This window comes from Aptenodytes patagonicus, chromosome 13, assembly GCF_965638725.1.
Source record: "Aptenodytes patagonicus chromosome 13, bAptPat1.pri.cur, whole genome shotgun sequence".
NCBI lineage: Eukaryota > Metazoa > Chordata > Aves > Sphenisciformes > Spheniscidae > Aptenodytes > Aptenodytes patagonicus.
In genome coordinates this window covers 3,856,732-3,882,700 of record NC_134961.1, presented here as the reverse complement: position 1 = coordinate 3,882,700, position 25,969 = coordinate 3,856,732, and the positions used below count along the sequence as shown (strand labels likewise).

The window sequence follows — 25,969 nt, the reverse complement described above, 5'->3', positions numbered from 1 at the left end:
GTCTGTTTCACATAGCTCTTGAAACTCTACAAGTAGATTGCTGTAGCTGGACATGGTAAGACGCCCTGCAGACTCGGGCTCATTTTGCTTCCCTAAAGGAGATCAATTGGAAGGCAGCATTGTAGGAAAAACTTTGAAAGGGATGCTGACTATTGAAGTACTTGTAGGAATTTTGGTACAGAAGGCATGAAACCAGGGGCGCAGTTGCTTTGTTAGACTGAAAAAGTAATAAACTGGGCAAGTAATAAAAATAGGTTTGATCTATGAAGATGTGAAACATTTTAGTAATCCCTGTTTTTTAACAGTAAACTTTTATCTAAATTTTTTTTTCTAGAAAAGCTGTATGGATTGCTATAGAACTAGCACATTTATGGCATCAGAAAATATGCAAGTGAGAAATTATTTTAATATGGAAAGATAAAAACTTAGTTCAGAAAACACCATGTTTGAAAGATAAAATCCTTCACCAAGTTCCTCATATTGGAGCTTTCTGAAGAATTTGTATGAAGCCAAGGAATTATTGTTTCTGGTATTTCAAATGGGAAAACTTTTTTTGCAGGTGGCCAAGTTAGATTATGTATATGTAATAAAGAAGCAAAAGGGGAAGGAGCTGATTTTTCTCCCTCCCCACTTCCCTTTCTGACATCTTATTTGCAGGTAAGCTTGTGGAAATTTACTAAGGTCTAACTAAAGTGTGTGAAAGGACTGAACACAACATGCACAAAGTTAGCTGTTTAGTCTAGAACCTGGTTTTTCATACGTTATGGATGCTACTCAACAGTGCTGTAGGAAATAACTGGTTTGTTTTGTGACTAAATATTGAAGTTGCTTTAGTTGTGACTAAATATTGAAGAATGCTTTCTGCTTTAAAAGACAAGCTGTAAACACTTTACCTGGCAAATATTCTTTAATTCTTTATGGTGAAAAATTGCAAAGATTAACTTGCTTAGCACATTCTTCTGAAAAGAAAGTATTAAATTTCATGTTCAGTTCTTTAGTAATCCTGCAGGAATTTAATTTACAGTTCTTGACTGTGCTGTCCAACCTTTGTACACTCCATCTACATACTGCCACCTGTGTGGCTGCTTCTCTGCTGTTCACCCAAAACTGTTCTCTTTGCCTCCTAGAATTGCTAGCAAGGAGCCTAATATAGGAAGTCATTTTGTGTTTGTTAGCATGAGCCCCCATCCATGCTGTGCAACACCCCTTAATACTGGTGTGCTTCATGAGATAACTGATGCTGTAGAATGTGATCTAGACTATTGCAATTACAGATGGCTTTTGTTTTCTTGTGAGGTGGCCTAGATCTGTTTGTGTGAAATGAATTCTCAATGGCTTGTTTACATATATAGCTGTTTGGGCCATAGACTGACTTCAGGTTCTTAGAGATTTTTGTGGTTTCCTGTTTCTGATCTGTTTTGAGGCTTGGGGCAGGGAAGGGGGGGAGGTGGTGGAAGGAGGCCTTAAACAGTCTCTGCCCCTGAAGGTGCTTGGAACTTAAGTGCTTTGCTTAGCAGTAGAGGAGGTTAGAGAGTAACTGGCTGATATGCAGGTTCTTACAAATCCTTTCGTTAGCTTTAATCCCTACCTGAATTTGGAATTACAATCCTGGAAATTAGTGGCAGAAAATACCACCGTATATGTAAGGTTGTGAAATTTAGGAAAAGGCATTTGCATTAACTAAAATGTTTGGGTCAACATTGCTCTGTATGTGAGAAATTAATTTCTGTAGAAACAAAATCAGTCTTGTGGATAAAATACCTTTATTCCCTAAATGAAGAGTCAAAACAATCTAACAACGTAGATGTGTTCTCTGTGCTTCCAAATCCTTGAGCCTATTGGTTATATTTTTGCTGATATAACATGAATCTGATTTCCTCATTAGTCACTTATGAATAAACTGTGTTATAGATTTACTGCAGAAAGTAAGGAACTGGTGGTAGGTGATCAGTTCAGTTATGAAGGATGTAGAGTGTCAGAGCCGAGCTTTGTTTCTGGTGTTTTGAGATTATTTTATATGAACAATACAGAATCTCTCCCCAAACTTTAAAACACTTCTTTGTATACGATGAACTTTGTGAGGATGTACATCCAGAAAGCTTAAGAAGAAAAATCAATTAATTTTGATTCTTCTTCAAAGTTAATCTTCTTGATTATGTTTTGAAGACAGGACTTGTATCTTCCAAAATTTATTTCGAACATGAGGCAAACAACTGCCAACTAGATCGTAGAGTCTTTTTTAACAACCTACTTGTGTCTTACAGTAATACAAAGAAAAGTCCTTGAAAAAAAAAAATTTACTAATCAAATTCCCATAGGTGGTTAGAGCATGGTATTATGTCAGGCTTAGCCAGGGCTTTATATATATTTGCTCTGAAATAATAACTGTATTTTATGATGATTTATTACAAGTATTTTCAACATTACCTTCATATTACTATAATTTTTCTTTAAATTGTATTAGGGCTGTTAATATATCAAGCAGACTACATCAACTTGAATTTTTTCATATTTCTGTTTCCCACTACTGCAAAGGTCCCAGCCAGTTTAGGTAGAATAGTGTCTTTGAAGAATTATCTGCTCCAAGGTTTCCCCTTCCATTAACACTTACAATCTTTAATCTTGAAGTGTATTACCAGGACTTTATTTTTAAAGAAGCCTTCTTTTCTTTTAAATGATGGTCATTTCTATCAAGATATTTTGTTAAGAGATTTTTTTGGGAGGATAAGTTTTATGCAGTGCTTCAATCAATGCTTACCTTCCAGCATTTGAGAGGTTTCAAATGACACTGCACATGAAGGTGAGCATAGTTGTTTCGGTGGGTCAGAGCCTAAACTTCTTTAATCAGTTAGCATGGCAGTCTGTTTAAACAGCAAAAAAAAAAATCCTCCTTTTATACAACAGAACGCTTTTGAAACTTGCATGGTTTATTCATAAAAATGGTCTATTAAGCCACAGATTTTTCATGTGGCAGCTTCTGAGATCAAAAAATTTCACTCCAGATAGATGTATGACTTCAGATTCTTTTGCAAAACAAAGTTGTGTTAAAACAGCTTTTATAATTGAAATGAGATTTCCATCTGTTCTTGTAAATGTAGTAATCAGTAACCATTTATGAATCTTGATCAAAGTATAGATTTTGACAAATTATTTGGCTTCAGACTGTTTTGCTGACTGTAATGGTCGGTTTCTTCAAGAAGTGGAGTTGATGGGCAATTTATTGGGTTATGAGCTAGATCTTAAGTTCTCTACAGCAATCTTTGCATACCATTTGATGATGAGGTTTGAAAGAGTGCTGGTGCAGCTCTGCAGAATATAAACACAAACCACTGTGCTACAGAAGATTAATGTTTGATGTTAATGCTTTTTTTTAATATCTACAAATAACGAATACTTGGAGTAGGGTTTGTTTACTGCAGTTTGAAGAAAATGGCTTACTATGATCTTCAAAGAGCTTCTCTGTAGAAAAAAACATCCTGTTGTCCTGGGAAAATATCTTTGGCATCTTTGTAACCTAGTATAGTTTTTAATAAATACCTCGTTTGTTTTTTGGAGAGGGATGTTTGTTCTTAGAAATGCCTGTTGGTTTTATTTGTTATGATTTTGTGTTAGACATTTGAATTATCTGCCTTAAGAAAGGTTGAACAAGATCTGTCATTTCGATATAAACTTCACTTCTTGTGATATGCTAACGATTAAGTAGCTTGTTTAATTAACTGCTTTGTATAGTACCTAAAAACAGGAGATTTTTTTAAAATGCCTTAATATCACCCCTTTTGATCAGATTATTTTTTTGACTAGGTTTTTTAACGCTACATTTTCCGCACTCTGCTGCACAGAGATAAGTCATTAAAGTATGACTTAATGTTTTCATCCCAGAGAAGACTAGGTATTTGCCAATGTAGCATTCAGTTACAATATTTTTTTTGTTAATATATTCCTTCTTTTCAATGAGTTAATGTTGAGTGTCGTTCTTTAAAGCCTTTGGCAATTTTTTCTTCAGATTTCAGAATCTGAAAGCATGCTTCTAAGTTTGGTTTCCTTACTGTTCGGTCTAGTGGTATTCCTTCTTGATTGGGGAGATATGTAATCTTCTATCAAGCGGAAAGTGTGAGCAGAGTACATGTTTTTAAATACGTCCTAATTACTATGATGTTTTAATTTTTTTTTAATATGGCTGTATGTATTTGAGTGTCAAAGTTAACCTGTTAGGTGGGCGAACAGTTTACTAGTTGTGTAGTGCATTCAGAAGTACTAGTGAGGCTCGGCTTAATCTGAGTTTTGTCCCTCAATCATATGCTTGATTTTATGTTATAAGAAGACAGTCTACAGCATCTAGTGACACTTTTTAAGGCATATGAATGGATTTTATCTTTTTTTGGCAAATATTTTAATTTCTTAAATGTGGTAATAATGTTGGCAAATAGAAGTATTATTAAGTTATTTAAATTATCTGACAAACTTCTAAGCTTATATAAATGGAAACTGGCGTGCAGTGAAGTTTTATAACTTATTCTGTATATTGTTTCTCTCTATATACACACATATGTACAATTGGTAATAGAAAGAGGTTACTTAGCAGAAAGTCTGACAGTCCATTTTTAGACAGAAGTCCAGAGCATAAATAGACATGAGGGACCTTATTGGCATCACAGAGACGTGGTGGGATGGCTCCTGTGACTGGAGTGTTGGGATGGAGGGATACAGGCTCTTTAGGAAGGACAGGCGGGGACATGAGGAGGGGGTGTTGCCCTCTATGTCAATGACCAGCTGGAGTGCATGGAGCTCTGCCTGGGGATGGATGAGGAGCTGACTGAGAGCTTATGGGTCAGAATTAAAGGGAAGGCAGGGACAGGTGACATTATGGTGGGGGTCTGCTGCAGGCCACCCGACTAGGAAGACCGAGTGGATGAGGCCCTCTATAGACAGATAGGAGCAGCCTCACACTCACAAGCCCTGGTCCTTATGGGGGACTTCAACCACCCTGACATCTGTTGGAGGGACAACACGGCAGGGCATAAGCAATCCGAGAGGTTCCTGGAATGTGTCGATGATAACTTCCTTCTCCAAGTGGTAGAGGAGCCAACGAGGAGAGGTGCTGTGCTGGACCTTGTTCTCACCAACAAGGAAGGGCTGGTGGGGAATGTGAAGCTCAAGGGCAGCCTGGGCTGCAGTGACCACAAAATGGTGGAGTTCAAGATCCTTAGGGCACCGAGGAGGGCACACAGCAAGCTCACTACCCTGGACTTCAGGAGAGCGGACTTTGGCCTCTTCAGGGATCTGCTTTGTAGAGTGCCATGGGACAAAGCCCCAGAGGGAAGAGAGGCCCAGGAAAGCTGGGTAATATTCAAGGATCACCTCCTCCAAGCTCAGGAGCGATGCATCCCAACAAAGAGGAAGTCAGGCAAAAACGCCAGGAGGCCTGCATGGATGAACAAGGAGCTCCCGGACAAACTCAGACACAAAAAGGAAGCCTACAGAGGGTGGAAGCAAGGACAGGTAGCCTGGGAGGAATACAGAGAAATTGTCTGAGCAGCCAGGGATCAGGTTAGGAAAGCTAAAGCCCTGATAGAACTACATCTGGCCAGGGACGTCAAGGGCAACAAGAAAAGATTCTATAGGTACGTCAGGAATAAAAGGAAGACAAGGGAAAATGTGGGCCCTCTCCAGAACGAAATCGGAGACCTGGTTACACGGGACACGGAGAAGACGGAGGTACTCAATGACTTTTATGCCTCGGTCTTCACCGGCAAGTGCTCGAGCCTCACCGCCCAAGCCGCAGAAGGCAAAGGCGGGGACTGGGAGAATGAAGAGCCGCCCACTGTGGGAGAACATCAGGTTCGAGACCATCTGAGGCACCTGAAGGTGCACAAGTCCATGGGACCCGATGAGATCGATCCGCGGGTCCTGAAGGAACTGGTGGATGAAGTTGCTAAGCCACTATCCATCGTATTTGAGAAGTTGTGGCAGTCCAGAGAACTTCCCATTGACTGGAAAAGGGGAAACATAACCCCCATTTTTAAAAAGGGAAAAAAGGAAGACACGGGGAACTACAGGCCGGTCAGTCTCACGTCTGTGCCTGGGAAGATCATGGGACAGATCCTCCTGGAAGCTATGCTAAGGCACATGGAGGACAGGGAGGTGATTCGAGACAGCCAGCATGGTTTCACCGAGGGCAAGTCCTGCCTGACTAACCTAGTGGCCTTCTATGATGGAGCGACTACATCAGTGGACACGGGAAGGGCTACGGATGTCATCGATCTGGACCTCTGTAAGGCCTTTGACACGGTCCCCCACAACATCCTTCTCTCTCAACTGGAGAGGTATGGATTTGACGGGTGGACAGTCCGGTGGGTGAGGAATTGGTTAGATGGTCGCATCCAGAGGGTAGCAGTCAACGGCTCAATGTCCAGATGGAGGTTGGTGACGAGCGGCGTCCCGCAGGGGTCCGTATTGGGACCGGTACTGTTTAATATCTTCATCAATGACATAGACAGTGGGATCAAGCGCACCCTCGGCAAGTTTGCAGACGACGCCAAGCTGAGTGGTGTGGTCAACACGCCAGAGGGATGGGATGCCATCCAGAGAGACCTGGACAAGCTTGAGAAGTGGGCCCATGTGAACCTCATGAGGTTTAACAAGGCCAAGTGCAAGGTCCTGCCCCTGGGTCGGGGCAACCCCTGGTATCAATACAGGCTGGGGGATGAAGGGCTTGAGAGCAGCCCTGCCGAGAAGGACTTGGGGGTACTGGTGGATGAAAAGCCGGACATGAGCCAGCAATATGCGCTCGCAGCCTAGAAGGCCAATCGTATCCTGGGCTGCATCCAAAGCAGCGTGGCCAGCAGGTCGAGGGAGGTGATTATGCCCCTCTGCTCTGGTGAGACCCCACCTGGAGTACTGCATCCAGCTCTGGAGCCCTCAGCATAACGAAGACATGGAGCTGTCGGAGCAGGTCCAGAGGAGGACCACGAAAACGATCAGGGGGCTGGAACTCCTCTGCTATGAAGAAAGGCTGAGAGAGTTGGGGTTGTTCAGCCTGGAGAAGAGAAGGCTTTGGGGAGACCTTATTGCGGCCTATCAGTACTTAAAGGGGGCTTATAAAAAAGATGGCAGCAGACTTTTTAGCAGGGCCTGTTGCAACAGAACAAGGGGGAATGGCTTTAAACTAAAGGGGGGTAGATTTAGGCTAGATACAAGGAAGAAGTTTTTTATGCTGAGGGTGGTGAAACACTGGAACAGGTTGCCCAGAGAGGTGGTGGATGTCCCATCCCTGGAAACATTCTACGTCAGGTTGGACGGGGCTCTGAGCAACCTGCTCTAGTTGAAGATGTCCCTGCCCACGGCAGGGGGGTTGGACTAGATGACCTTTAGAGGTCCCTTCCAACCCAAACTATTCTATGATTCTATATATAAGGTATGAGAATTGATGTTTACTGCAGTTTATGAAAGCACACCATCTATTATTGTTCTGGGTTACCTTCATTCATGGCAGTTACTCTGGTGTAGTAGCATACAGAGTTTATGAAAGGAAAACTGGTGTTGAGTATTGTTAGGGATCACATGATAACCATTACGCTTCCTGCAAACCACTTCTGGGTGGGATTGGTATATAATGGGAGGTGCCACCTGTACTGTGCTCTCTGCACTGGAAGGTGAGGCTTTTAGTTGGATTTTGTTATTCTGAATCAGTGTTTCTTTGTATCTTAACTTACCTGTAGCTGAACTACCCTGCTTTTGCCTGCATTCTCTTTTTAGGTACTTTGAGGAATAGTTTGAGGACATATATTCAGGCCTATCTTAGTATCTGACCTGATGAGTTGCTTTTTTTTGTTTTGGAATATGTTGGAACTTCCAGGGTGTATTGCACTCTAGCCTTTGAAGTAGAGGCTGTCACAAATAGGTATTGGGAGAACCTGCAGAAGGTAAACACTTTCATTGTGGGATATGAGGGGGGAGGAGGCCAATGGGAACACTGTGCATAGTATCTGTTGATTGCCCTTTCTTATGTTCTTTTTCAGATACAAGATGTGCATCAGATGCAGTTGCTGCATCTTTGTCAACCCTCTGAAACACCAGTGTGCCATGAAAAGCATACATTAAATGTAACTGCCTAGCTGTTCATTTTTTCCATTTGCATTTCGCAGATAAATCCTTAGGAGACCCCAGGTTGTCAATGTTCAGATTATAAGCAATACAAAATAAATTTCAATTTCAGATTTTTTTTGCTTGTAAGACAATATCAAAATAATTTACAAAACCTCTCAGGCCAAGCCTATCTAACTTAAACTGTCGTTAGCAGAATCTCAGTATTGATAAATAGTAGCAAGTTGGCTTTACCTCTAAAAATACAAAACACCTGTCCAATGGAAGCAATTACCTTCTCTCAATGTGAAATAAAGGCTTTTATTCCTCCTTAATTGCACAGACAAATAGATGGACTCCATATTTTTACTTGAAGACAAGTGTATTAATTTGGACGTTGAATCTTAGATTCATAGAGTTTGGAAGATCTTCCTGTTTCTGTATCAAAGGGCTATGTTCGGCAGGGATGTAAAAGCTGTGATTGGATACTGTGACCGCCAGGGAGGGTATCTTGTACTGTATCATGTAGTGTCTGTTTTGAAAACCTCTCAAATTCCATTTGCAAGTGAAAAGATTAATTCATAGATATCCTAGAGTGCTGCTGTGTTGCTTTCTGAATCCTATCGTTTCTTAAGCAGACTTTGCTGAGGTAGGGCATACATGTTTGTGTTGATTTATCTTCATGATAGTCTGTGAACTTCTTATAATTTAGTCTAACACTTATGACATCCACCACTCAAATTCCTATATCCAGTAAGACTTGTCTTGAATTGCAGGTGATCCTAATTTTTAGAGTTCTGTATTCGCTGATACCACAAGGCTACAACAGTCAGATTCTTTAATAAACACAGATTTCAGGAGCTTAATCTAGTCAGATGATTCGATGTTTTTCAAGGGGTTCAGCGTCTTTATTTTCTTCTGAAACTGGTTTGTCTTGGGTTTCTCCTTAATGGTTGCACAGTACTAGTGGCAGTAAGACTTTGCTTCTAGTTGATGCTTTCTAGTTCTGTATATTCGGGTACGGACTAGCTTAAGTTCTTTGTCCACTTGTTTCCCACCATTATGCCGAAGTTCTTGGACCATACTTTGATTTGTAGTAATGTTTTGATAGAGACAAAAGTAAGGTCTCACTGTTTGTCTAATTTACCAAAAGCTGTAGATTGCTTTAACTAAGAGATACACTTTTTTGCCAAATGGTGTGTGTGTGGGGGGGGTTCAGTCTTAAAATTTATGCAATTCTTTTTCTTTCAGCCTTTTTGGTTTGAGAGTCAATCCAGGTGTTGACTGGAAGAGATCCTTGTTTGGGGACGACTATTAATTATAAGTTGTTTAAGAATTTAACCAGTTTTACTTAGAATATGTCCTATATTCATTTTCCTCAATAGTATTATGTATTTCAGACAGAAATTATATAATACCAAGTCAAATGTTTTATGGATGTCTATCTGCATTATTTCATTTAGTAGACCTGTAATACTGTTTACCATAGAAAAATTCATAAGAGTTGTGCCAATGTTGTAACTTATACAGCCTCATCAGCATTGTTTATAATTAAAACAAAAGTACCAGTTGAGGTGTAGTAGAGCTCATGTTGCTTTGTGTAAATAATACTTTCTGTTAGCAAGGTCTGCTTCCAAAAAAATTGGCCTTATAGGTAAGTGGATGGAAGAGCTTTTCTGATCAAGTCTGCCCTATGTCTTAAGGCAGCTAGAGATTCAGTAATACAGTCAGCAGTTAGACTCAGTGTTATCAGACAGGTGGTAGGTCAGGACCCTATTCACACTGACTTTCTTTGTAACAGAAATGAGATTTTGCTAGCAGAGTTTCAGTGGTAGCAAAGATATTCTGAGTCATCTTCAGGGTTCAGTGTCATGTCAGTTAGGATAGAAGTAAAAGATACGGGAAGCTTCAGAAGGTCCAGTCTCTACAAGTATTTTTTGCTGCTGTTAGTGTTGATAGAACTGTATCAGCAAAGCAGTGTTGCAGATTTTGCGGTGGGAAAAAGCTAGTAGAGATGCAGTTGTTGTGGTTGTACTTGCTTTAGAGCAGTGTGGTATTTGTTTGATGCGTACCATGTGCTTAGATATATTAAAAGTTGTAGTGGCAGTGCTGTTGTCAAAATGCTGAATTGCAAAAAGGATTCCAAAAGTTATAGGTCCTTTTAGATAGCTGGGAGCTTTGCCTGTGACTGGCTTTTCATACAAAGGGGAGTGAGGAAAATATAAAAGGAAAAATGTGGTGATATCTAGTGGGCTTTTTGCATTGATTCAAGTTTTCTTTTCTTAAGTTTATTTCTACTGTTTGCAGGCAAGAGGGGAAAAGAACAATGTAAGGACTTACTTCACGTGGCATGTAAATAAAAGGAAGCCTGTTTCTAGTGATTTAGTGAAAATTAGTTAATTAAGATTTTGATATGTCTGTTGATCTGTAATTCCACTTACCTTCAGCAGATTTGTTACTGTCTTCCTTATTAGATTTTCAAACTCACAGTATGTTGCACTAAGAAGGAAACAATTTGTGTATGAAAGTAAATTAGGAACAGCACCCTTAAGAGCTTGGGAAAGTAGGTAGTGTTAGAGACTAGTTTTTAAAAGCAGAGATAGAATGATTAGATCAGTGGTTATCAGTGTGGCCCACAGTGATCTATGACACGCAATAGGTAAGTCTGTTGTCACTGTGCGAGGGTCTGAGCTTTCACTGGCTTGCCAGCTGAGAAATGTTGATAAGTGCTGGGAAGGAGAGCATCCTCAAGCTTCTGAGAACCGCAGACACAGTTTAGGAGGTTTTAAAATTCTTCAGTGATTGACTTCATATCTCACTAAAAAAGTATTGTGTCTAGCAGAAGCAGAATCTTAAATCTGATTTTTGCAAAAGAGTGGCTGTATGAGGTTAGACCAGATGAGCTAGCCTGTATTCTGTCTCTGGCATATGTGAAGACATATGTAGAAACATGTGTGGTCTCTGCAGACATGTTTTTTGGAATCTTTCAAAATAAAACTGAGAAGGTAAATAATACAGGACACACAATACTAAACAAGAATATGTGGAGCGTGGAAAGACAAGTACAGGACTGACCTTTTCTATAAGTGTTCAGGTGCAACATACCTAGTTGCATAGTTCTGTCATTTCTTAGGTAACTGATACTTTAAATCTATTGCATCTTCGTCTGTCCTTGTTCTTAGTCTTGACTTTCCTTTGAGAAAGTCAAGGGACTAATTGACGTTATGCCTTGGCTGGAAATAACCTTCTCTTCCTACCAAGTCCTTTACTCCTGTCTCTTCTTCCCTTGGGACTTTTCTATACTTGATATTCATTATGACTTAGTTTCAGATACTGTGCAAGGAAATATACTGCATCCAACACCTTTTTTCCCCCTTTCTCTCAGTGCTCTCTGGTGCTTTTGTGGTGGGTTTTTTCTTGTTTCTTTGTTTTTTCAAGGTGATCTCGCTAGCTACAGAATCTAATCAGATCCCCCCCAGTGCTGCTGCTTTATTTACCTGTAAACCCTCAGTTGCTCTAGAATAGCCTGGCTGGAGCCAGTTCATCATTTAAATCCTCATATTTAGTCTGTGTGCATATGTTTTTTATTTACTATATCTCAATTAATGGGATGTTTCTTATATTAGCATCGCTTCAGTTGTTGAGCAGTCATACTTGGGTCAGCCTTGCTGCACTCTTGATAGGAAAGAGTACAATCTGTTTTTAATTCTAGCTACTATGTATCTTTATACAGGCTGCTATTTGAGTAGCTGTCTGAAGGAAAGGTGATTGAGCTGGGCTATGAGAATGTTAAGGGCAATAACTAGTCTGGGGAAGGTGTCAGCTAAAATACCTGCGTAGAAGGCATACAAGGAACTGTGACTTTAATGTGTATGTGCTGTTTTCATAATAATAGCATCAATATACTTTTTTCTTTTCAAAGGGAAGAATGCTGCATAACTGATTCTGGGTAGGGGCATATGCTGCTCTCTGGGGGAGTTAGTGAACTTTTCGAAAAGCAAAATTTTCCCATCTGTCTCCAAGCCTTCCCACAGCCTCACCCCCCTTTTGTCCTCACAAAAGCTGTGCAAAATATAGCAAATAGCTATCGTTATAGGCAGATTCCTCATCAGTCTCCGCTGTATCACAAAGCTCAGACAAAGGTCTAATAAAAGAAGCTGTTACGTGTTCTTGATCTGTTGCCCTATCGGTGTAGTCATATTTCTTGGAAAAAGTCCTAAGGAGCAATAGAGATCCTGGAGCAAGTAGGTTGCACTCAGATTGGAAAGGGAATCTTCCCTTATGCTTCTTGGAAGATATTGTTTAGAATAGTTGCTTAATAATAATTAATTTTCAATCTTGTGGGAATTGATATTTATGTATCAGTAATGGAGAGTGGGGAAAATGGAGAGTTGTAGCTGTCTTTTTGACCTTGTTACCTTCATCTCAATTTAGAAAGTATATGTTTGCATGCTTAGCTCATTGTTCTGTAATGCCACTAAATGTGTAAGTAAAGTGTATTTCTGAATTGTATCTTATTTTTGAAAGAAGTTTAGCAGTAAATAAGGGCTGCTTTTCCCTACTGCATAGAGCACAGCCAAGTGAGTAATTGCTAATTTGGGAGCTAGGTGCTTTAAGCCCATATGCACGATTGAATGCAAGTCCAATTCCCTTCTGAAGTGGTTTCTGATAGAAATGCAGAAAATTGTTCTCAGTCAAATTGAAATTCATGAAATAAAAAATTCTTTTTGTTAGAAGTAATGTTTATTTTAATATCAGCATGAGGTATGTTACAGACTAGGTCAGGGTTGTATAATACATCTGTTTTGAGGTTAGGAGATTTTCATTAAGTCATGGTTTCATTCTGCTGGATGTATGTTAGAATACTGAGATATAAAAATAATGTTCAGACATGGTGTTAACTTTATTAAATAATCCCACTGTTTGCATACCACTTCAGTTTTTATTGTCAGAAGTAGTTCAGCAGAGTTCTGGTATTGTCTGCATTTTCTGGCCAGTTTCAAGTAAAACATCATCTGAAGCAGACACCTGACAGACTAATGGAGATATAGTACCAACAGGGAGGGAAAGCAGCTTGACAAGTTTCCTTGGTCTTAATTGGGAAAAATTGATAAAAGGATACCAAATGATGATTTGCTTTGTATATTACAAGAATCAGTATTTGGAGCGTACCTTCTTGTACTTGCCATTTTCTGGGCTATATCTGGTTCTTTGTTTTGGAATTGGGATGTCTTTATGTGACCATATGTACAATTTAAATAGTGTAATCTTCCTTGTTTTAAAAGGTCATGGACCAGAGCATTCTTCAAAAAAAGTGTTAGATACTGCTGATTATTAAACCCTCCAGCTGATCTGCCTTCTATATGTTGTTCTCCCTTTTCTTCCTGTCCTTCCCCAATGTGTATTAAAGAGAAATACTACTGGAGAAAGTGTGATTCCAAGTGAAAATGTAGGAATGTATCCTTTGTCTCCATTAAAGTTTTCATGCTTTACTTGTTCATTTACAGCTCATTGTAACTTGGATCTCTCAACTAATGTTACTCGTGAATACAGGTGTTCATTGCATAACTAGATAATTCTTTTAGTTCCAGGAAAACTACTACTTGTTGAGATTGGACGGATGGCTCTGTCTCTAAGCATGGAATAAAGTTTAAAGATCATGTTATTCATAGCAGAATGTACCGTGAAATTTGATACCTTGGTGTTAGGGAGTGTTTTTCTGAGTTTGGAAAAAAGCATTCTTGAATTAAAGCATTCAGACTTATGACTTGTGTGCAGCGTGACCTAAACAGAGTTGTTTAACAAATTAAGAGCTGCCATTTCTAAAATAAATACTAACATTCTCTCCTAAAGACGTTTTAATGATAACCCTTTCAAATAAGACTTTATATGATGCTCGTATGGAAATAAAGTGCAGATGTGTGTGGTAATTATTTGAAGGTATGGGAGTAACAGTTTCATTTCTCTTTTCAGTATGATGCTGTTCCAATCCAGTCTAGTGTGGTGTTATGCTCCTGTTCATCCCCATCAATGGTGAGGAACCAAGCAGATTCCAGCACTCCATCTGTCATTTCCACCTGTGGCAGCAGACAGGGTTCTAACATGGAGGGCACTGCAGCTGAATCAAGATCTAGTTCAAACTCCTTGCAGCAACATACAGGACAGCAGCCTTCACAGCCTCGAAAGAAACGACCTGATGACTTCAAATTTGGGAAAATTCTGGGTGAAGGATCTTTTTCAACGGTAACTTTACTTTTTGTAAGAAGTGCCAAATATCTTAGATAAACTTCAAAATTTGTTGTGCAAGTAATATTGCTGAGATTTAAATCTGGAGAGAACAGCTTGAAGAGTAAATGAGTGGGACATAGTGCTTTTAAGTTTAACTATTAAAATTAAGTGTTGCAATAAATATGGGTGCTGATTTTTTTTTTTCAAGTACCTTTTAAACTCATCAGAAGTTCCATTGTATCCTGATGTCCTGATGCTTGGATTTTTAGGAGACATTGCTTTCTAATGTAAGTTTGATAGCATAATGGGTTATGTTAAACTTTATGACATAAAGGATTGGAACTGGGCTAGGAGTTTGTCATGGTAAGAACTTCCATGGCATCGCACAAGAATTAATTACTTAAGTGTTATCTTAAAGAACCTATAAAGCAGTTAATACTTTCATCTGATGTTTTTGTAGTTGCCCCATTGTAAGACAATAAGTAATATTTCTGTATCTTTTTCACATCTTTTTCACATGTCATTTGTTGTATATACCTTTTGGTTGTTGATCTCTAAATGTTGTGTTTTTCTGGTTCTTCCTATACAATCTACTGTGGTGTTTAGGAAGCAGGCCTCTACTAGTCGTCAAGAATAATTTGCACTTAAATACATAGTTTGCGACTTGCAGGTTTCCCTAAAGAATCCAAGAGTTGCTGCCTCTTGGGTATACCACAACACTCTGCTTCAGTGAGACACTTTTAATTTCTGCTTGTGGTCTCTGAAAGTTAGTACCGTGTTCCTTGTAAATAGAGAAATTCATAGGGCCTAGCCCAGACTCTGAATAAACTTCTGTTCCAGCATTCTGCTACCTGTTCACTGGTAGATGGTTTTTTTGGTCCCAAGTCTAGGTAGCTCAAATGCATTTAGGTGGGCAGCAGAAGAAAGACTGAATACCATGAAAATGTTAATCCCTATGTAGCCTTAGTCTTTTGAGTTTTACAAGCAGAATTTCAGTTACCATAATCATCTGGGCCTCAGATAGTGCTAGAGAAGGCATGTTCGGGAGTTAGTTCTTACTGCCTGTCACCTCCTCTGTCAACCTTAGCAGTTCTGGTCCGTTATTGCAGTGCTATGACTTTAGAAACTGATCAGTAGTTTTAAGGATGCCTTTCATAATGATCAGGCTCCACAGGAGATGCTTGCTTATGCTCTTTCCCTGGCCACTGAACAGGTTACAAACTGTTGCTGGAGGGGACTTAACAGTACTTGCTTATTATTTTAAAAAAAAGTAAAGTCCAGTTCTGTCTTCAGCAACTGATTGATTTTTTTTAATTTAAAAACTTTAAGCTCAGGATAATGACTGTAGCCTTCAACCTATAGACTGCATCCTTCAAGAAGGAAACTTGGTTGCTGCTCTTACAGAATCACAGAAGGACTGAGGTTGCAAGGGACCTCTGGAGGTGATCTCATCCAACCCCCCTGCTCAAGCAGGACCACCTAGAGCCAGTTGCCCAGGACCGTGTCTGGACAGCTTTCGAGTATCTCCAAGGATGGAGATTCCACAACCTCTCTGGGCAACCTGTGCCAGTGGTTGGTCACCCTCACAGTAAAAAAGCGTTTCCTGATGTTCAAATGGAATCTCCTGTGTTTCAGTTTGACCCACTGCTGAAAAGAGCCTGACTCTATCTTCTTTACAATTCCCCTTCAGATATTTTATATACATTGGTGAGATTTACCCTGAGCCTTTTCTTCTCTAGGCTGAACAATCCCATCTCTCTCAGCCTTTCCTCAAATGAGAGATTCTTCACTCTATTAATAATCTTAGTGGTCCTTCTCTGGGCTCTCTCCAGTAGCTCCGTGTCTCTGTGTTAATGAGGAGCCCAGAACTGGACACAGTACTCCAGATGTGATCTTACTAGTGCTGAATAGGGGGGAAGGATCACCTCCATCAACATACTGGCAACATTCCTCCTAATGCAGCCCAGGATACTGTTTGCCTTCTTTGCGGCAAGGGCACATTGCTGTCTCATGTTCAGATTGGTGTCTACCAGGACCCCTGGGTCCTCTTCTGCAAAGCTGATTTCCAGCCCATCAGCCCCCAGCATATACTGGTTCATGGGATTATTTTTTGCCAGGAGGAGGAGTTCGTTGTTTAAAAAAGGGAACTGCATGAGATTTCTTCCTGCCCATTTCTCCAGTCTGTTGAGGTCCCTCTGGATGGCAGCACAACCCTCTGATGTTTCAACATCAGAGCTCTTGGTCTGTGGGGCACGTATCTTCACATTGTTATCAAAACATCTTGTTAAAAAGCATATGCTTTGTTCTTCATAGAATCATAGAATGGTTTGGGTTGGAAGCGACCTTAAAGATCATCTAGTTCCAACCTGCCTGCCATGGGCAGGGACACCTTCCACTAGACCAGGTTGCTCAAAGCCCCATCCAACCTGGCCTTGAACACTTCCAGGGATGGGGCATCCACAACTTCTCTGGGCAACCTGTCCCAGTGCCTCACCACCCTCATAGCGAAGAATTTCTTCCTTATATCTAATCTAAATTTACCCTCTTCCTTATTAAACATGGTTGTAGATTCAGATCTGACTGTACTCCCCAAGATCTTCACCAATATTCTGACTGAAAAGTGTTCATCTCAAAAAGCAGGGGCCTTCATATTACCATGCCTCCAATGACAGTTTCAGATTTAAAAAAAAAAATTTACTCAGGGTCATAATGAATATATTCCGTTTTCTTGGACTTTGTTAAGCTACCACAAACTCTACCTGGTACCAGTGCTGTATTTCAAATTTAGCAGAGATGCATGTGGTCTGGCCTCAGGGGATTTTTCTTCAGAGCATTCTGCAATTTTGTGGGACCTTATTCTGCAGCTGTAACTGTTCTTGGACCCATGCTTGATATTAACAGATACACAAATGCAGGGCCTTCTAGTTGTTGCTCTGCTCTTTCAAAGTAATGAAAATCTACTTGCTTTGTAGACAGCTTCAAGCTCCTTTCAGAATAATATCTGTTATGTGGTGGCAGAATTATAATTCTCATGTTTGGGTAGGCATGTTGTCCTACTCACCTCTTTCTATATGGCTGGTACATATCCTCCCCCCCCATTTACATGTTCTGTGAATGCTTTTGGTTTTGTGGGTTTTTTTTAAGCTATCTAAGGTCTAATTCCTTTCTATGGAATTTACGTTCCTTACTGATATTACTTCTTCCCATAGGGTGGATAAGATTCAGGCCCCTGATAGAGACATCGTATTAACATGTACCTCTGTGGGTTTTTTCTTTTTTTTTGTGAATTTACTGTTTTTTGTGGATTATTAGTTAGGAGGAAATTAGGATATATGGTATACTCAGATTTGTTCAGTGAGGAAGGGACTTGAGGGTACCCAAGTACTCATGATAGGAGGTAAATACTCAATCCTGTGTACTTAGAACACAGCTGCTCAATATCAATGTAAGTATGTGGGTAGTACATCTGAAATCTAATGGGGAAAAAAATTGATACCTTGCAGGACTAGAGGAGAGTCAGTCTTTGGAGCTATACAGCTTAATTCAACTTTCAGAGTTATTAGCCAAGATGTATTTTCACCTGTGTCAGTTGGTCACTTCTGCCATCTGACTGTGGACTTTGTGTGTGTATATGTAGGCAAGATTGCCTATTGGATTTTTGTTTTACTGATGGCACTGAATTGTTTTATGAAAACATAAAAGTATCAATTTCCAAAATGCAGAAAGTTAGCACTATATATCTGGGTATTTATTTAACAACTGACTATTAAAGTGACCTGCTTTCGGTAGCTTTAATGGTAGACTTGATTGATGAAACCTGATGAAACAAAGATTAGAAAAGTTAAGAACATTTTCATTTGATTGCACAGCTTTAAAAAATGTTATCTGTGTACACAGAAGGGTCTCAAATTCCTTATGCAGAGGTGCAACTTGTTGTTTCTAGTGGAAATTTTCATTGATCAAATACTGTGAACTTCAGTGTGTTTGTAGAAGATGAAGTTTTTTAGAAAATTAAAGGTGCCTCTTACTACTGAACTGAGATTTTAATTTTCTAATACTGAAAGAGTGCAACTGCATGCACTACTTTCACCTGAAAAAGTGCCTTATTTAGAAGCTTTTTTTCTAAATGCCTGACATTTAGTATCTGTTATGTAGTAATATTTTGGAGTACTGTTACAACTGATTTTGCAAGGTGCTAGGATATAATGAGAAGTGGATTAGAAGCAAGCTTGGTGCAGTGATTAAAAAAAAAAAGTAGAATGCTGAGATTCTAGCAAGGTATTGGAATTGATATAAACTTAAAATGAGAAAAACCCAAACTGTATTCATCTATTGTTACAAGGTTATTGCTCGGATTCATGCAAGAGGACTCTTCAGGTTGTCTTAAAAGTTGCCTTTTAGACAAGTTCTTTCTTGAAGACGAGCTTTAATTTGTGTTCCTCAAAAAGCTTTTCTCTTTAAAAACGTAGAATTGCTTGCCTGAAACTTTATTCCTTGCTTCTACTAACTGGAAATCTCTCATTCCTTTTTTTAAATCTTTTTCCTTACAAACCGTAAATAGTTGAAAGCTCTGTCTCACTTCATACTTTTGATCTTTCAGATAAAATTTATCTTTCGATCTTTGCCATTTATGTTAAGAAAAAGTACTGTGACAGATTTTTTTATAAATATTCCTTAGTGCACTTGTTGCCTTTTTTCCCCTGTTTAAGACTATTTGGCAACTTACTGTGACTTATGTTACAATCTTCAGAATTCTTCTGGAAAAAAAAAAGTAAATCGGTGATTACCCAGTCAGGTGTATAAGTCTTTTAGAAAAAACAAGTGGTGTTACGCTGAGCTGAATTTCTGCAGAGGTCTTGCTGAAGCCAGCATAATATGGACACATGCTTAAATATTTTGCTGATTGTAGTTGTGATAGCTTATTTTGGTCAATCAGTGTTCTAAATACCTACTGGAAGATCAAAATCAATGTTAAGTGTATGTCTATAATGAATGGTTACAATATATTTTCTCTCCTCTGGCAACAGGTTGTCTTGGCTCGAGAATTGGCAAGTTCTAGAGAATATGCCAGTAAGTATTGACTCCTTGAACATTAACTTTTTAAAAATACAATATCAATGTAATCGTGTTACAAAACACCTGTTCAAAAGACAGAATTAGTGGTTTTATGATAATTTTATCTAACAAAAAAAACCCCAAACAAATTACTTAGATGGACTTCATTTGGTTGTACCTCCTGCATTTTCACTCTGTCTCTTTTTCATTAAGTTAAAATTCTAGAAAAACGTCATATCATAAAAGAAAACAAGGTGCCATATGTGACACGAGAGAGAGATGTAATGTCCCGCCTGGATCACCCTTTTTTTGTGAAACTCTACTTCACCTTTCAGGATGATGAAAAGCTATGTATCCTTTGCATTTTAAAACTTGCTGTAATGCCTTCTTAAAAGTAACAGTCCCTGGTTCTGGTTCCTTTGAAACATTGTCTAACAGGAATGATGAAAAAAACTTGAGGTATTTAAAATACCTTAATGTTTGCGATGCAATATTTGCAGTCATGCTTTTAATAGAAATTAAGCAAATGGAATGAGTGTGCCCCCTCAAAGAGAAGAGTGGGTGACTTGCGGGACAGGGGAGATGAATAAAACAGTATTTATATTGTCCATGTGGTAAATGCTGAAGGGTGACTTGCAACAATCTAAGTTTAAAATAATGAAAAAGCAGGGGTGTATATGAGAAATGTCTTAGAAATGTTTTATTTCTGATATATACAGTAAAAGACCACAATTCCTGTGTTTAAAATAGGGGTAGCCAGTTATGTTTACTACTATTTCTTATTTGAACAATTAGATCTATTAAGATTTTTCTTATGTAAAAGTGCTTACAGAATAATCTGAATGATAGAAAGCTGAAACTCTTCAGTTTGGGCCACTCTTTCCCAAGTTACCTCTCTAGCGGTAATTGCAAAGTGCAGTTTCATCTTGAAAGCTTATTGGTTTGCAGTTGGCTTTTTTTTTCTTGTGAAGAAAATGTTAATCGTGTGAATTTCCTCCTAAACTTCCTGCTTTGAATTGGCTGTGCCAAGGGTAAAAGGATAGATCAGTCTGTTTCTGGGGTCAGTAAGTAGTTGTGTTTTTCACAGAGGCTGCTAGCAGTGCTAACAGTGTGTGTGTACATACATACGTATGTACACGCATGCATTAACAGAACTTACAAGGGCTCTCTTTTGTAATGTAAACATTTGCTCATTGAACACTGGGCTGACTTTGGAACTTTCCAGATGATGGGGCAATTTTTAACTTGGGTTGAATGCTCGTTATGACTGTAAATAGTTCTCTTTGAGGGCAACTATGTATACAGTTTAAATGAATTATTCAGGTGACTGGAAAAATGACAAATTTAACTCTTTATGCAGTCTTTGCTATGCCAAGAAATTGGGACCTGTGTCCTAGGTTGTTAATATATTTAAGAAATTGTTTTGGGTTGCTACCATGTAAAGTTTCAAATGAACCAACTTTGCTTCTTCCTTGTTGTTCATGTATTTTTAGTATTATTCTTGGCTTTGGAATGAGGTGTGGGGACTTTTGTTCTAGAATGGTTTAGTGGTAGACCTTAACTATACTTACACTCAGATTTTGGGCTTAGCTATGCCAAAAATGGAGAGCTGCTAAAGTATATACGCAAAATTGGCTCATTTGATGAGACTTGTACCAGGTTTTACACCGCTGAAATTGTATCAGCCCTGGAGTATTTGCATGGGAAAGGAATAATTCACAGGTAATACAAAGTTGAGACCAACATGCATTTGATTATGCACAAGGTGGTTTTTCTAGAAATGTTCTTTGTGAAGTCCAAAGCAAACGTGAATTTTGTGGAAAGCTAATGAGAGCATAATAGCATTTCATTAGCATTAGTACTGTGGTTAACATAGGGAGCTAAACAAAGAAAACTTTAGGAGGAGAGCCAATCTCTGTTATTTGACCAACTGTTCTAGTGGGAAAAAGTAAGAAAACTTTTTGGCCTAAAACTAATGTTACCAAAAGCTTGTCTTTTTCAAGCTTGATCAGTTGGTCTAAAAATAGAAACTGACTTTTTGTTTAACTATTTTTTTTTTTCTGGGGTGTTACGTACCAAAAGTAACTAGAATTCTGCTGGTGTGTGAATTAGTGTGCAGCATGTCATCAAGAAAAGTAAAATTAATGTAAGTCAGTTCTCACTGAGTGAGCAATTTCTACAAAGCTGAACAATAACTAGGTAAATGGTGAAATTTAGCAAAGTTTTTAATAGGACCTTCACAGTTGTTCTTGATGTAATTATATTGTCTGGATAAGCATGTTTTGTCATTCATGTTTATTAAACAAATTAAAGCTGTAAGTGTGAGAAATCTGAGCCACAGAACTTCTTTTCGGGTAAGAAATCTATTGTGTCTGTACGTTCCCAAGCAGTTGTTCATGGAACGGTAGATGCTAGTTGGCAAAAAGCTGGCTGACTATAATTCTGATAGCATTATTACTTCTGTCAGTTATATTTAAAAGGACAAAGTATTTTCCTAATACTTTTCTGTGAAATAATTTGGAATAGAATCTAAGGGGACTGGATCTGGAGAGTACTAAAAGTGTAAAATTTTCTACAGAGGGGGAAAAAAGTTCAAGAACTCCTAGTTTCACTTTGATTATATAGTCCATGTGTTAGGCTGGGAGAATGCTTATAAATGAACATAGCATGATTGTCAGTATTACTAAGCCTATATTGGAAATCTTGTATTATAAAAGAGCTGCTTTATATTTGTCTTCATATGAAGGCCACTATGAGAAGCTCAAAAGAAAACAGTGGAATTGTGCAATTAGAGAACTTTATACTAAGTTTATTTTAAGGCCATAGCATTAGCAGTGCCTGAAAGCTCTTGAGATTTTTCTGCTGCCTAAAGAAATATGACATGAGATAGAACCACTTTAAGATGCCAGGCTACTCTGGAAAAGTTACTACAATTATATCTCTCTCTATGTATCTAGATATATAGCTATATCCTAGATCCATAATATTAATATAGGTATATGATATATTATATAAACTATATGTATATGTGTGTATGGAGTACAATATATATGCATACATATGTATATGTAAAAAAACCCACACAGAACTGTTAAAAAGGTCCATTCCATTCATGTACTTTCTACTTCTCTCTGAGGATAGTTACAGGAAAATGAACAAGATTTTTATGGCTTGTGTGTCGTAATTACTTCATTCCAGTTGCTCCTTGTGCTAGTCCACAGACGTTAAACTGTACAACTACACAACCCATGCTTTTCAATAACAGGGAACTGTAATCTGAGAAAAATAATGCTGCACGGTGGTTGATGGAAACAGCTTTGAATTTGCACTGATTTTTCTTACCAGTCAACCAAAACAACTCCCATGCTTCTAGATTTCTTTATGAGCATCCACAGATACTTCTTAGGAGGAAGGGATGTTGTCCTTTCTTGTCAACTGAGGAAACTTGGTGCAAAGTAAATAATATCATAACAGCGTAACCCAATGCTGTTTTTTGTTGTTGCTAATGAACCTCTCAACATCTAACTCTATATTGCTATATATTGTGTGTGTGGTTTATTATCAGAGGCAGTGTCCATACAAATGGTACGCATACATTTGAAATACAGATTATACATGGATTTGTATGTGACAAATGTAAACATGCCATTCTTAAAGAGTGGAGGTGGTTTACAGTTCTTATCTGTTCTGGACATTTAGCTGGGGGCGGGGCGTTGCCATTGTTTGACTAACTGAGGTTTTGCACTGAGTAAACAGGCCTAGTAGATCTTACTGCCATATCAATCTGTCAGATGTTATTTAAATTAAGGCTTGGGAGTGAAGGGTTTTTTTGTTGGGATTTTTTTCCATTTTTGTTGAACAAGTGAGTTGTGCGATAGCTTAGTTTTGAGATTATTCATTACTTCAGGTCTTTTTAGAAAAAATGTTAATGGGCTTTTCAAAATCTGTTAGCAGTCTGCATGTTGACAGCTGCAAGTTAGAAGAAAGTTGACACAACAAGGTTTATAGAATGTCTGCATCACTTATGATAGCATTATGTACATAAGTCACTAGACAGTTTTGCAACTTTAATTTGTGTGCTCTTTAAATATAAAAATCTGCCTTTTCCAGGGACCTTAAGCCAGAGAACATCTTGCTAAATGAAGATATGCACATTCAAATAACAGACTTTGGAACAGCAAAAGTATTATCTGCAGATAGCAGACAAGGTATGACATTATGTACTTTGTCATGTGACACAGATAACTATAGCAAGTGGTCCTTTGAAAATGTATGTATGTTGTATTTACCAAATTGTAACCTTCAAATATCATTACATCTTACCTAACAAAATCACTGAGAGATCTTGAAACTGTTTTGACTGTCACTGCTTAGATTATGTCAGAAGAGGTAATATTTGATGTAGTGGTATAGCCAGCTAGATCACCAAATACAGTGGGAAGCTAAACTGTTTCAAATTATTTTTCATTTGCAAGACAAGAATACAAACAAATAGTTACTGTGGCTCAGCTGAAACAGTAAGTTTTTACTCTGCTTATGTATTTAACCCCGGTGACTATCAGAGTTGCTCAAATGTGAAGGTTATAGGATTCTTGTGTCACTAGATGCTTAGTATTAACCTGTGAATCAATGATGCTGCAAACAATGCCTGGAAAAAGCACTAGGCTGAACTGAATTTGATAAACTTAATTTTTTACTTGAATGTATTAAGCTTGTGTTGGTAGATTTTATACCTAACAGTGCCTAGCTGCTTGAACCAAATAGGTATCACTGAGAGATATTGTTTTGTCTGTTCCAAGCACAGATTTTGTGAATGGGTAGAGAAATGAAATTCCTGTGGGTTCTTTGTAGCATTACATAACTTGCAATAGATTGCCTTTTGGGTTTTTTTAATTGGGTGGGGGCAGGGGAGTGGAAGGGGGAGGTTGTCTTCTCTGTAAGTATGTATTTGCTTATTTCTTTCAATTTTCTTACCAGCACGAGCAAACTCATTTGTAGGGACAGCACAGTATGTTTCTCCAGAACTGCTGACAGAGAAATCTGCCTGTAAAAGGTGAGGACTCTGATGTAATTCAGAACTTTACTGACACTGTAAAATTAATAAATAAATAAAGCAAGCAAGCTTAGTATTTCAAAGAAACAAGATGCTTGAGTATAAAGGTTTTTTTTAAGAGAGTGAAATATCTTTTCTTAACAAGTATTGCTTCTTGTCTGAGTGCTGGTTTCCTCAGTTCATCTACCTTCTGGGGTTCTACAGACAGGATTAGGTGTTGTCAGGAGAAGGTGGTGTGTAGTGGGAAGTTGGATTTCTCTTACCCATAAATAAATCAGAAAAACTTTTTCTGTTATCCAAATAATATAATTATTTTAATTCTGTTTTATATAAGCTTGCTCTAATATGGTAATTCCTGCTGTAAAAGCAACAGAATGTCACATTCTGTCAGTTCGGGGAAAGGTTACAGCTTTCTTTGACTTGTATTTAGATCAACTCGCAGTTATCTTGCTAAGCTCTGCTTGGGGTTTGCAATGGTTTAAAGCTCATCTCTGTTCCTGATATGAGTGATACCCTTAAGAAATTTCTTAGCTCATTTAAATTGGTTCTTGATGGTAACATACAGGCTGTTGTATATCTATTTTATTACAATGATGGAAGAATAATCAAAGTAATCACTGACAAATCATAGGGAAAAGAGATCTCTCATATGAATAACGGTGGTAACTTGTGCTAGCCTTTTTTAAAATGATAGAAATACCGTTAGACTTTCCATTTTTGCTTCTAGTAAAGAGGTTTTGACTGGTTTGGCTAATGGAAAGACTTCATCAGCCTATCATCTCCTTTTAGAAGTTACATAATGCTTCATCTTTACAGAAAACTCTTAATTTGAGTAGTTTTGAGTCTTTGTTAGTATTTTAGTCTTCCATGAGGATGATTTCTAAGCTTTAATCAAATCTATGTATAGTTTACCTCGAGGTAAAATAAGTTAAAAATACTTTCAGGCCAACACACTAGAACTTAAGACTTTCCCTCACCCATGTACCATATAGCCTGCCTTTTTGTTTGTGTCTTAAGAAAAGCTTTAACTGAAAAAGCTGTGTTGTGACTTTTTTTTTTTGCATAAAATATTTAGAGAAAGGATTTTAATTTTGAAGGAGCATATATTGCATTAAGTTGGATGCATCTTTGAATTGTGGTAGTGGATAATAAGTATTCTTTTTAGTCTCATTACATACCCATTAATTATTTTGACTGAGAATTCAGCTGTCTTGCACATGTGCTTGTAGTCAGTTGTTACGGGATTGTTACTGTATACTTCTTTTTTCCAAAAAAAGTTGTGTTGCTAGCCTACTTTCCTGTGAAGGAATGAAGTGAAAATAGTGTGGAAATTATGCTAGGCAGGTTTGCCTAACCTGCAGAAGCTTAAGACTTTTTTTAAAATTACAGTTTAAAGACTTCTTATAGGAAAGCATACTATATGGTTTTTTTCTTTCTTTTGAAGCTCTGACCTCTGGGCTCTGGGATGTATAATATATCAGCTTGTAGCTGGATTGCCTCCATTTAGAGCTGGGTAAGAGATTTAAGCTAATTCTTTACATGGGGATCATA

General features: G+C 38.3%; 1 protein-coding gene across 2 annotated transcripts in view; it reads left to right on the top strand.

Moving 5' to 3' along the window:
- PDPK1 (3-phosphoinositide dependent protein kinase 1) overlaps positions 1-25,969 on the top strand; it is a 38,686-nt gene that overhangs the window by 2,808 nt on the left and 9,909 nt on the right. Inside the window, exons 2-8 of one of the 2 annotated variants that reach the window (XM_076351500.1) lie at positions 14,056-14,340; positions 19,338-19,380; positions 19,579-19,716; positions 20,943-21,087; positions 23,476-23,573; positions 24,343-24,418; positions 25,863-25,931. In XM_076351500.1, the coding sequence (XP_076207615.1) occupies positions 14,056-14,340; positions 19,338-19,380; positions 19,579-19,716; positions 20,943-21,087; positions 23,476-23,573; positions 24,343-24,418; positions 25,863-25,931 (854 nt within the window). The remainder of the gene's footprint in view (positions 1-14,055; positions 14,341-19,337; positions 19,381-19,578; positions 19,717-20,942; positions 21,088-23,475; positions 23,574-24,342; positions 24,419-25,862; positions 25,932-25,969) is intronic. The other variant, XM_076351501.1, reaches the window with a different exon arrangement.